The sequence below is a fragment of the Apteryx mantelli genome, chromosome 15 (assembly GCF_036417845.1).
Source record: "Apteryx mantelli isolate bAptMan1 chromosome 15, bAptMan1.hap1, whole genome shotgun sequence".
Classification (NCBI taxonomy): domain Eukaryota; kingdom Metazoa; phylum Chordata; class Aves; order Apterygiformes; family Apterygidae; genus Apteryx; species Apteryx mantelli.
Window position 1 is genome coordinate 21,575,200 of NC_089992.1, and position 13,878 is coordinate 21,589,077.

General features: G+C 38.4%; 1 protein-coding gene across 1 annotated transcript in view; it reads right to left on the bottom strand.

The window, feature by feature from the left end:
• The window catches only part of CIB2 (calcium and integrin binding family member 2), a 58,974-nt gene that overhangs the window by 17,763 nt on the left and 27,333 nt on the right, over positions 1 to 13,878 (bottom strand). The window contains exon 3 of the mRNA XM_067305801.1: positions 4,979 to 5,017. Within this exon, the coding sequence (XP_067161902.1) occupies positions 4,979 to 5,016 (38 nt within the window). The 5' untranslated portion in view covers position 5,017. The remainder of the gene's footprint in view (positions 1 to 4,978; positions 5,018 to 13,878) is intronic.

The window sequence follows — 13,878 nt, forward strand, 5'->3', positions numbered from 1 at the left end:
AGAAAATGTCATGCACTACAAAATATGACTATCACCATCTGTATCCACCTGTTGTCTTGCACCTTCTTCATAAATTGCTTAGGGCAGAAAGTATAATTTTGTCCTGTTTCATGCACTCTCTAACACAGGGCTTTCTGGTCTCTTATTGGGTCCCTACTACTATAGCATACTACTAACAAGCTATATTATTCATTTTGTGATCTGTTTTTGTTTGAACAAAACAAATCTTGTCTGTTCACTACATGTACTAACTATTAAAAATAAGGAGATTAACAAGTTTTGAACAGCACAATATGAACAAAACACTAATTCAGGAAGTAATACCTCTCCAACCCCTTCATCTCGCCAGCTTTAGCTCTGGCAAACCCTCAGCCGGCTCCACAAGCAACTGAGCTATTTCAGATTAACATAGGTGAAGAAATTTAAAGAACAAAGAAAATATTTTATAGGCATCTCCTTCCTTAGCTCCTTTTTGGTTATGACTACGATGTATCATAAAGAACACATATAATGGAACATAAAGGAACATGTTTTGTCTGGATCTTAGGAAAATAATGCCTTTACACTGCACAGCAAGATATTGTGCCATACAGGAAATTAAATATCCACTGACCTAAGCACATTTCAGCTGCTGACCACAGCTCACCCTGACATTTCATAAATACTGTGTAATTCAAGATGCAACAGCCATTTCCCACTCCAGCAACTAATTTATCTGTCCTAAACAGTAATTGCATGATTCCCCTAAATACAATGGAAAAACAGCTTAAAGGCATTTAAAGGAAAGCAAACCTTCCAAATCAAATATTCATCTGAGGATTTTTTTTTTTTTTTTTTAAACACTAGAATACCAAAATGGTATTCTATTCTATGTGAAAACAAAGCATTCATCATTGGTATGGCTTGGTCACTGTGGGCAACATTTCAAAACATACTGGCTGGCACTGCCTGATTAGTGACACTGCCAAGGTTTTCCTCTCTTTACTTTCTCTAGTATTAAACTTTTCTTATCTGTCTTTGCTCTGTCTCCTCTGACAGGACTATGAATACAGACACTGATGTGACTCCTTGGGTATCTTAAAGGAGCTCTCCATAATGTCTTTCAGAAGGCTTTGAAAAATCTGGAACAAAATGATCTATGTTTCATATTTTATTAGCCAGTTATATTAGTCTAGCCTGTAAAATGCAAACTATGTAATTTCTCTTAATTTTCAACAAAAATCCCTGAGCAAGACACTTGTTTGAAAAGGGAAAAAAAAGATGAAGGCTAGGTTACAATTTATGCTGGGAACAGACATATGACAAAAGTCTAAAAATGTTGATGGAAGATACTTTTTACTGCAGTGCAATCATTATAGCTTAAAGGAATACTGTATGTAATATTGTGATGCAAGATTTTTCATTACAGTGTGATATGTCTCTTAATAATAAGAATAAATAATTGCTTGTTAATAGGAACAAAGAGAAACAGCCACATCATCTTGAATTTAAGTTACTTTAGTACTGGCAATAACACAGCACTATGATAGAGTGCATAAAGGTATATAATAGGTACATAAAGAGGCATTTTATCATCACCACTATGACTCATGGAGATCTGGTCCTCAGTACTATTTTGACAGAAATACTATACCTTATGATGCTCACCAAATTAACAGGTTCTGAAACAAAATCTACAGTGTAAATAATATTCTATCACAAGAAATACTCTTGTAAGGCACATGACAGGCTGCACGCTGCATCCCAGATGCCATTTTCTGTGAAGTAACCATTTTATTTCAATGACAAGGCTTAGAGGAAGAGAGATCTAGGAGGGGGTACAGCCTCAGCTCTTATTAACTACTTACAGGTATTCCTTTTCTCAAGGCAGAGGTTCAGTCTTTCTGACATGCAGTATTAGTGCATAACCACCCCATTTTTTTGCTGGTGGAAGTCACTACCTTATCCACAGAAATAAAAACAACCTATTTCTACTGAAATCATCCCAAATTCCCCAGCAGCTCAAAGTAGCCTCTGATTTTCAATGGGAAGGGACTGTGCTGTCAATCGCAGACCATTTAGCAGAGCCGTTAGGTTTTGTATCAGATCTTAGAACAGCCTTTCTTGTCCCACAGAACTCATTTGGGCCTTTCAGTGCAAGGCCAACAAGAGCACTCTTATTTTACTGTGGACAAGGCACCTACACTAACTGTAATGAATATAGTGTAGGCAGCTAGTGGCACCTTGGGAAGTACAATTATCCAAGACTGATGTATTCTGTATCCTTGTTGTGCTTTTCTCACTACTTTAGCCATTAAGATGTCACAATTCTTCGGAGAAAAATGATACTACCCTAGCACATTTACACCTCCATACAATGTAAATACACTAATTTTAGAAGGCGTCTCTAATACAATATTCAAACCATTCTTCAGCAGGTTATTGGGCTCTAGCTACAAAATACAGCCAGAGGACACAGAAAACACATTCCTTTTGTTACCACAGATCATAAACAAAACTCATTTCTATTTCCTTTCTGCAAAAGTTATGGCCAGAAACATAAAGCTGAACAACACATCTGCTGTTGGAATTCCCTTAATTTTTAGAATCAGAAGGGAAATGCATGCTCTTGTGGGAGAAAAAGAACCACCAAAGCAAAAAAGCAACCCCTAAATACCTCCTTACCATGACCAATAGATATGTTCCTATCTGTACATGTTAATACATCTGTAAATTTGTACATCTGTGTTTTATTTGGAAACACCTACAAACAAGACATTTATTTTTACAGAAAGCTGTTAACATAACTTTAAGTGGACTGGCTGAGAAGTAAGTCCTTCTTTTATCTCTGAAGAGGAGCAGAAAGGAGTCAACAAGCACTGAGAACTACAGCTAGCCTTCTAAAACACTGCCCCAGGCTCAACAGGACGCTGGAATTAGCTGGAATGCAGATGATTGCTGTTATTTTCTTGCACATTTGTTTGCCAGATTTGACTGGACTGCTCAGATATCTTGTTCTCCTCCCACTCACCCCATGGAAAGACCAAAGAATTAGAAAAATAGAAAGGATTAAATGGAAGAAAGTATTCAAATACAGCAATGTAGTTATCCCTGATACACAACTACTAGTGAAGGGGCCTGAGATTCAGAAAGTATGACCCTGCCTTCACTGAGTTTACCCAGGATGAGCAGGGGTTTTCTGACTTTAGACCAAGATCCACATAAAATGCTAGGGAGCTTCAAAACTTAGAAATGTAATGGAAATCCAGAGTTTCGAGTTATGTCCCTTCCATCTCTAACTGTTCTCATCTGGCTTCTCATCTCTGTAGTAGGATGTCTATTTCTAAAATGTATTTACTTATTCATTTTTATGGTTTTCTATAGAGTTTATCCTGGCACTAACTCTTGAGCAGGCTAGTGTTTACAGCACAGCACCCTTACATGTGGTAAGATTTCCAGCTTTTTTATATATATGTTTATAGATAGATAAATAGTTATTCTTCAGACTCAGAGATATTTTGGACTGACTGATTACTATGTAGAGAAGGACCCAAATAAACAAATCACCTGCTCCAATTCAGTTGACAGGTCAAGTTCAAAGTAATTGCTTTTCCTGATAAATATTACAACCAGGACAGTGCATGAATTAAAGATTTTCAGTAGTAGCTAAAATAATAGCCTCATCTATTTTAATTCAAGCTTTAAATCACACCTGAGCAAAGAGAGTTTAGACAAAATAATGCTACTGTGTACCAGAAGTGCATCCCTTGTGTAGTATGTAGCCTTGATGAGGTTGAGGCTGTTCGGTTTCTCAAGAGAGAAACAACTGGGGTGGTGCCGAAATGATTGCGTAAGGGCCACTCAACTCTGACACAAGGCAATTAGTATTGAGTCTGGATTGTGAGCAGAACCAAGGTCTCACTAAGCCCCTGCCAACATTAAGCTTAAAAATTCACTATTGTTCTTTAAGATATTGTCTATCCCACTCTACTCTGCTTTTTGACATATTGTTACAGACCAAGCTGTAATTTTTGATGGCACACCAGAAGGAACTAGCTCTAGTTTATTTTTGACCTGTTTTTATGAACATCAGTCCACAACTATCCCAAGCTACAGTTTCTTAAAAAAAGGGGGGTTCAGCAGTAATGCTAACAGGACCTCCTCATCCTTTTCTCTTCAGTCACTTGCCTTACTCCAAAGAGTGTCACCATTTTAGCTGTATTAATGCACTGTTAGTAAGGACATCTAATGCACTGGAACAATATGAAGGGCTTTTTTTTTTGGGGGGGGGGGGTTATGTTTAACTTAGATCAGCACAACCCTAACAAACAGTTGTCCTGGCACTTGAAACTTATCTCCGTTTATTAAACATAGGTTGAAGAACTCTACTAATTCACCAAATCACTCAAAGATCTATGGGTGCAAGAGTTTTCCACCTGAATGGATTTCACACTAAAGCATCCAAATGAGCCTGTAGGAAGTGGCTGTGATCCAACTCCTGCAAACTAAATTGCAGCAATAAAATAGCCTTTCACAAGCTTATATATGTAAGGATCCTACTACAGTATTTGTGATGGCCTTAGGTGGCACTATTAGGTAATATCACGATGAAAAAGGCCATAAACACAGCATTTCTCAAGCTTAGTTTCCAAAACCAATAAACAATATGTTGTGTGAGCTCCATCCCTTTTTGTAAAACAAAGAAAAAACAAAATAAAAGAACAACAAAAAAACGAGTAAAACCTTTTTCCCCTGAGTACAGCTGGAAAGTTCTTCAGGGAAACTGTGCACTGTTTTAGGATGAACTAAGTATTGGATTGCCAGCCTCTGGGGTGACCGGACTTTGGGGAAAACTGGCCAACAAATTACAGGGCTGCCTCAGCCTCTTACAGAATTCCGAGTATGCTGCTTATCACATAGTAAAATACAGCTTTTGCATGAGTTATAACAAAACTTCTGTTTACTTGAGTAAACTACATTACACTGGATGAATACTTACTTTGGACAAGGGAACCGCATGCCTTTCTGATCAGTCATTCTATAACACAATGGAGACATAAGGGTTATTTCCTAAAATGACTGCTTATTGTGTTTTAGAAACATAATCCTCTTGCCTTTATGCAATATATTCCCTCCATCAATTTGTCATATCATGGTCATACTTGGAATAGCTACTGTGACCAGCACTGTGAGCCAGTTTCAGTAGTCTCCTCCCCAAAGCTGCACCAATTGTCACTGCACAGATCACTGACTGTTCTGACACATCTCCCAATAACTTTAATTACTAACTGTGAATATATCAACAAACCTCCGTGGAAAAGGTTCTCAAATTCCCTCTGTTCTTAGAGAGGCAGAAAGCACTTCAGATGATGACTTGAACACATCAGAAAGAGTTATGACCTGGAGAGGAAAGGCTTTGTATCCTTAAGATACATGCCCCTCAACAGGAAGCATATCTGAAAATAACCTAAAGCTCCTTTGGCTATCTGCCCTGGTCACAGAAACATTTATGTCTTGTCAAGGGGGCAACGTGAGGTTTTGCAGTGCTGTCTAAATGCATATAGTTTTGGAAAGGCTGCCATCACCATGGCACTATATACATGTTCACAAGCTGAGTGCCTGCAGGGAGCCTCACTGTCTTTGCAGAAGTGTCTATAGATCCTGCAGTGATATTTGCTTCATCAAAAAATTCTTCTCAGTGCATGCAAATACATTTTCCCATTCCTGAACTCCTCTTCCTTGCTTGGATGTCACATTTATTCTGCATGGAGGAAGGAGAGGAAAAGTTGGCAGTGTTTACTGGTGTGTTCCACCCCACAGAAAAGGGACAAGACCTACTGATGATGTTCTGTCCCCTCCAGATTTTGGTATATATTTGAGTTTAATGCACTATATCCAAGGATTAAGGGTGTGATTCCATATCTGTTCAATCCAATCTAAATCCAAACTGCTGGAATTCTGCCCTTGCAGAAATTTCAAACCCACCCACCCACTCACCTTCCCTGCATGAGCACTAACACTCAGGAAACTCTGCAGTGAGGTTCAGAGAACTCATCTGGTTGAAAATACAGAAGTTTTCAGTCAGCTCCTTGAGCTAACTCATGTAATTGCAGCAGCAGTACTACTTGTGCAAAGAAATAGGGGTTTACTTCTTCCACTGAATTAATCAGTCAAATCAATTAACAAATGAGTAAGCAATTAAATAAGAGCAGAACAAGACTCGCCGCTGCAGGTGGCAGAAGCTGTTAAATGAACACAGTTGCTCATGCACCAATGACAAAACAAAAAGCTATGTCCAGAAAAAGCAAAGACTGTTACCTCCACAGCCTACTTTTTGTTTATGCTAACCTTCATTTAACCATTTGCGAGTAGAGAGACTCACAAATGGTAAAGTAGGTGGGCTGGAGTCTGTCCCCATTTCTCAAGGATGTAATAAGGTAGAATCACAACGGTATTTGCTGGACATTGCTTGATTGGGACCTCCCCAAACTCAGAGCCTTCAGCTATACCTGTGTAGGTCTAAAAAGACTTAACAAAATGACAAAAAAAGATTTCCAAGTTTACACCACTGCAGTGATTTTTTTTTTTTAATTTGCTATTGAGCTTTGGGAGAAGGTCAGATTTTCCCCAAGGTCACCAGTGAGTGACTGAAAAGCTTGATATACCTAAATCACCACCCTTAAATGCAGTGACAACACATTACAGCTGGCTGGGCTGCCTTTGTAATAAGAACTCTGCACTAAAAGAGTGCTGAAAACAAAAGATAAAAGCTGGTAATGGCTCATTGATTAGAAATAAGTAGAGGCTTTAAAGTGTCCTTTAGAACCTAATACATTATACATCTCACCAGCTCCGGCCCTGCCTTCATAGCACCAGTCAAGCCATTTATGGTGTGAAGAGGAAACATTTTTATTCAGGAATACATATCCAGTTTACTCCTAGATAAAAGGAATGCAATCAAAATATATTTGACTTTAACATCACATTCAAGACTATTCCAAAGACTAAATTCTAGATTGCTCTGCATATTCACAAAAAATAAAAAGCAAAATGGTTTAGGTAGAACGACGAAGGAAGGCAGTGAGCACTGATGGACAGTCCCACAAGGAGTTCATAAGAGTCATGGCATGACCCGACCAGAGACTGACTGTACAGAATGGAATAAATTATGCCAGTAGCAGGTCCAGAGAAGCACTGTATTGCTGTTCACATTTTCACATATTCCCTACAACCAAAACTACAGGTTTTTGTCTGGATGCAGGAGTTAAACAGAACAGCCGGAGAACCGCTTGTGGTAATATGCAGAGAAGAACTGCAGACTTCAGAGAGCAGCAGCAGCAGCACTGGAGTCTGTGCACAGCCCTGGAAACAGACAGATCTGAGCAATCAGCTTTTCTGACTCCCCAGAGATAAAGGTGGCTACAAGCAAAAGAAGTGACTGCATTCAACACGGGATTGCACAGACTGTAGGGAAGAATACGTGGTGCTGATGCAAAGACACAGACAGAAACTGATTTACAACTGAGGCTACAGAGGCTGTAGCCCCTGTCAAGCAAAGTGTTGAGGTGCACATACTCTCCTGTCCTCTAGTGCTAGCATTGTAGGTGGACAAATATGTGATCTGAGAGTTAGGGAACAGGTCCAGATAGACTTACAGCCACACACAAAATTGCCACAGCTCAAAGGGAATGAGGTTCTTTGATCTGGGGCTGAGAAGCTGCAGAAGGAGGGGTTTTCAAGACTCTTTGTAACTGATAAAGGAAAGATTCCTTTCACGGTCTCAGATTTATGTCATGCATTCACTAACCACTTTTTGCGGTGACAGTTAAGTGCTGCATGTGATAAATAAGGCATAAATCTCTGTGCTGCAGCAATTCCTCAGTGAATTATTGCCTCTAAAGGTTGCAAGAGTTTAAAGCAGTCTGTTGGAGAAAGGGGTCTACCATATGCAGCTGAAAGAAAATGATAGGAAACATGGGGCCATATCTGAGTAGCTAGGAATATCAGAAAGGAATTCGGACTAAAACTCACTAAATTGTTATCTAACAAAAGGGTAAAGAACAAAGAATAGTGAGAAATGCATGCTGAAGCTGCTCCAAGAGTTTAGGAATTGTGTTACATTTCCGTTATTGGTTTGCTTTTTCCTTTGTTTTCTAGTTGAAAATCTTTTCACTATGTGAATAAAATACAAAAAACTAACTGCACACAGAAATCATTTATAAAAAGGCAGCATATGAAGATGACAAAATATGGATAGATGAGCATTCTGCTAACATTTAATTGATATGTCAAGTACTGCTTCATCTCTGCATTACAAAGGGAAGCAGTATAAGCTAATTCAAGCCAAAACTAAATAAATATTCTCCTAAACCACTTGCAGTTTAATTAAAAACAAACCCTGCATAAGAAAAATTTTTTCTGGAGGTAATTTATAGTAATAAATTTACTCTAAAAGTTCTAGTCATGCTTAGGAAGGCTTTACCTATTAATATATGTAACACTGCTATCCACAGAACTACATAAAGTACAGTAAGTATGGATAAAAGCTGTCTACAGTATTTTTCCTTCCTTGAAGCATCACTGAAAAACCTGCTAACAGGCCTGTCATCTACTGGTGATTCCATACAGATCAGCAGAGAAAGATTTTGTCCTCACCTGATCCTGGTAAAACAGGTGCAACCTAACTAAAGTATTACAAAGGAAAGCTTTACCATTCAAGGAAATGATGATGATAAAAAAAAATTGTCTAGAAGCCGCTTTTTTTCATTCATAGAGGATATACAAACATCATTAACAACAAGAACAAAAACACATTTAGCAAGAACAACCAATAGCAGCTTCAGTCTATCCATTCTTCCTGTATGTAGCTTCTGCACAAAATTTAGGAAGATTCCCAGGGCAGTAAGAGTTCGATCAAATTTTATTCTCTTGTTACAGACTTTTTCCCCAAAGCTGACAATATGGGAGTTTCCCTTTTCTGCATGTGACCCCCCCCCCCCCAAAAAAAACTGATTAAAAGGCAGGATGCGTTAGGAAAACAGGAGCTGTATTCTAACCTCTCCCTGCCTCCGCATAGCGGCTTGCTCCAAAGGGAGGTGCACATCTCAAGCAGTTTGCTGTATTTGCTCCCTTTTAAGGAAGGATTTCCAGACACTTGGAGGGAACTATTGCTTATCTCCCGAATTTAACTCCCAGGCAGGTTTCGGCCAGAATTGCTCCCCTGCATCTCACCTTTCACCTCCTCAAAGATATGTCAAGGAACAGGCAGAGAAGAAAATGCAACAGAACTAAAAATTTCTTTCTACCAGACGGTTCAAAGGTTTGTTGAGTGCCAGGATGGTGCCCAGCTCTGTAATTTAGTGCCATATTCCTCTGATAGCTGTCTAGCTAGGTTAAGTCAGTCTCAAACTATACTACTTAAATTTACAGATTTTGTGCTTTTTGTCTAGGACAGACATCCAAAAACACCTGTGCTCGAATGTTTGGGTATTTGCCAAATGGTACTAGTCTAGAGGGAGAAATAGAAACAGATAAGCTGGCTAGCAGATAAGCATTATTACAGGAGTAAAAGCTTGTCTGCTAGAAAATTAGATTTACAAAACAGAGTAAGAAAAATACTGCCTTATAGGGGACAACTTAACCATTTGTTCCCATCTACAATCACAGGAGAGGCATGTTATGCAAACAGATTCATTGCTATGAATAAAGTGTTTTTCCAACCTTCCTTCATAGGTCATGTTTTCTAAGCTACTTTTTTTTTGTTTCTCTCTGCTGGACCTTTTCCAGTATGACAAATCTTTTTTGACTGGTGGTGCTCAAAACTGGACAGTCTATTCTTGCTGAGGTCCTAACAATGCTAACTAGAATGGAGTTCTGCCATTTTATATACAATGGTTAGGTTAACACATCCTAGAACTAAATTTCCTTTTTTTGCAACAGTATCATATTTCTTTTACTTATATTCAGTTTGCTTAGATCAACTTATCCCTCCCCCAGTTTCTTAAGTATTGCTTCCAGTTACTTTGCATTCTGCTATTGCAAATGTTTTTCCTTTCTAAATACAGTTCTTAACGCTTGAACATAGCAATTTCCTGTTGCTGATTTTGGATCATTTCTCATTAATATATCAGCATCATTTTAAAAGCTAATCTTGATCTCCAGAGTGCCTGCAACCTTCTTAAGTTTGATGTTTCCTAAATTCTTAAGAAATTTTGTAAGAATATTCACTGGTACTTTAGCCAAGAAGTTAGATATACAACAGAGATAGGAAAGGACAAAAAACCACATATGGAAAAATACCAAAAGTTTTACTAAAATAAAGATATGTCACATCTGTTTCTTCTTTCTTAGCCACAAGAGCAGTCACTCATAAAGGAAGAAATTTGCTTTTTACAAATTTACAAATTTTTAAACATACTGCCTTCCACTCCCAGATTATCAATCAGGAGAATGAGTCCACAACCCTTTTGATAGCAGCCTGTAAATTGATTATGGAGCCAAAGTCTTGCATGCAGTTAGACTGAGCCAGTGTAACAGCTCAGTGGTCCTGAAATGGAAATTTTTGCTCTCCTTCCCTCATTTACACTTGCATTGTCTCACTGTTGTGCCAGCTCTCACACTCATCTAATCCTTTAGAGAGCTGATTTAGCTCATTAAAACAGCAAAAAAGCCTTCTTTTGTTGTTTGAGCTTCTTGACAGGCTCTTTTTCTGTAGAAACAGATAAAATCACTTAGCCCATTTCACCTAATTGCAATCTCATGTTGTTTAACATCAGCTTAAATTGACCCAAATTGGGGCTGCCATATTCCCTTCTTCATCCCCATCTACACAACTGTGCCTGTTCCCTTGTGGTGGCACTGGTACTCATGCGAATGAACGGTTAGCCAGCCAGGGAGGCCGACTTTAGCCAAAAACTAATTACTTTCTTTTGTTAAGGTTACTCCTTGGCTGGATCATCTCACTGAACTACACAGCTGCACAAGGAATTCAGATCAGCCTAAACAACCTGCATCCCCTATGAATATCACATGAAGCATTCCTATTCAAACACCCCCCCGAAGATCTGAAAGCATTTTGCAATGCAGAATGAAATGTACCTCGCGGCCTTCCTGGGAAGCGGTTAAGTATCATGCCCATTTCACAAACAGCAAAACTCAGGTGCATGCGCACACGGAGTGAGTTGCCAGGGTCATACAGGAGTAACAGGAAGGAACTTGGCCACAAACCCAACACAGGTATTGCACAGCGGTACTCACGCAGTCTTTCCTCTGCATGCTAAATCAGCAAGTGCTAATAAGGGGGTCATAACCCATTTTATTCCCATCTAGCAAAATTTCTCCTCAGGTATGCAGAAATACGTATTGGTTCTACTCTATTCTTTAAGTAATAACCCGTACTCAAAGAGAGTCTATATACAATGCATAAATGCTATTAATTTTATTACTATATGCCATATCATAAACTGTTTATATAGAGAGCTTCTCAAAAGCAAAAACATCACTCTGAGGACAAGACAAGAGGAAATACAACAATTCCAAGCGACTATTCCTTCTCCCATGATTTTAGGCCTTGACAGAGCTACTACCTTGATTTTATTCTTCTACACACTCTAAATCAAACATTAATATTTAGCTTTGTATACTATACTTGTCAAACAGAGCATCCATTTTTTACCACCCACTAACCTCATCTCTTCCCCCAAGCATATCTGTTTTTCACAAGTCATATTCTGAGATTGCACCGTTTCTCTTATATAGATTTGTTCTTGGCTCTTTGTGGTACAGATAGTGCACAAAGTCATTCAAGCAAGGACTCCCTTATCTTCCATACACAAGCCATAAGCAGGAAAGCTTTTTTCAGCTTGCATAAAGCATGCAATTAGCTGTAAGTGCATGCTTTGTTTTCCTCTCAGGAAATGGATTGTTTCCTTACAACTTCAGTTGTGACATAAAAGATTCATTAGGCTTCCACAGTACTCAAGCTGAGGTGCATTAAATATTTCTTACGGGAAGAAGCTTCATTTGTATTTGACAATAAATTATCATTATTTTGTGTCGTATCATTTGCATCACTCATGCTTTTTTATATGTTACTGAAGAGAGAAAAGCAAACCAAGACAAATTTTTTTATTTACATTTCTGTACTTTTTAGAGAAATAGCACTCACTAAAATTTATCAGGGTTGCTTTAACCTAACTACAATTTGCTACATTCAACACCTCACTGTTATTTAACTGGTCTACTTAAATGACCATGTCTACCAAGTGACAGTGATACCTCTCACAGACACCATGAGCCAAAGTATTCAGAATAGTGTTTTCACCACAGTAGAATCGAAATGTTACAACTAAGGTCAGTTTATTAGCTCTCTATATGTACAAACAGTTCAGATTATCCATACCAGAAAGATCTAAACAGATAAAGAATTTTATCCTCATACTTAAAGACACAGAAATATTAAGTGAAGGTAACACAGGCCGACTAGGACATAATGAAGGATTAAACACGTGCCTCACTGTAAGCCCAGTGACTTTACCATAAGACTTTGTTTTTTTTTAAGGTGTGAATGAATTCTATTCAGCCCTCTGCCAAGAAAGTAATGCTGGAACTGCACAAGAAAACTGTTGAACAAACCAACTCTTCTTCCTCACCTGTGCATCAGTACTCAAAAGCAGCTAATCTGAGCCGCTCCACTGAACTAAGCACTACTCTTTTGAACTGGATTATTCCTCCTGTTTTCAAAAACTACAGTGTGGCTGGATAAGGAAGTGTACGATGCAGTAAAAAAGTTAACAAACTTCATATCAGCTCCTTTACACTCCACAGTTCTAGTTGCAAAGACTCTGCAGAATTTGAAAGTGTTTACACAGAGTGAAAAAATGAGGTTCAGAATATCCTCCTCATAGAATAACATGCATGTGTTATTCACACATGATTTTTGGTCATCAGATTCTGGCAAAGAGAGGAAAAGTATCCCACGATCCACACCTGAAGCATGCCTTTTATACCTACGGCCACAGGTAGTGGGGACCTAGTAATTGGCTATTTCAGTTCAGAAGCTTGAGAAGTTGCAAGGCTAATGTATGAAGATGATAAATACCTTAATAATGAGTACTACCAGATACCTGTGCAATGTTTCAATTACAGAATTTAAAGCATATGACAGTTCCACTTAAAAGGATAGGAAATTACAGTGGTAATTCATCTAAGGAGCTCAGTTGCTTACATAGGCAAGCGAGAGTAAAAAAAAAAAGAACACCAAGAACTTCCAATTCTACAGCCACCAACCCACCCAAGCCCCCATGTCAAACTTTCTTAGACAGAAAAATATCTTTTTCTTGAGTGGCAGAAGAATCTATTCCACAATTCAATGATGTTTCTTTTATCAGCAAGTCCTATGAATCACTGTGACCTCCTCTACTATCATACTTGCCATGTAGGGGAAAAGACTGCAAATCAACTGTCTGCAAATGCAGTTTCAAATTACACAGTTTTGAAAAAGACACACATAATGTTCTGTCCAGCTGTGTGGAACTTGTAGTACTATGCAATCTGCCTAAATCAAACAGGAAAAAGATCCATTCCTACTCAGGCATTCCTTTGTATTGCCAACAGTCTTAGAGAACAAAGGATTTAAACAAGGTTCTTATTTACTGAAATAAATTGTTACATATTGCTACCATTACCAAAGGTCCTATGTTCAATAAAATCTCAGTTTTCAGGTATAGCATATACCAAAAAAATCAATCCCAGACTACTGTTATATCAGCAGGTGTTCATAACTTTTTGTTAGCATCTGGCATTTCCCTTTAGCCATTGTCTGTGCATATGTATTACTAATGTTTTATTAAATCACCATATTTTTTGTAGTGTAAGAAGCTGAATGCGATTCTTCCTCAT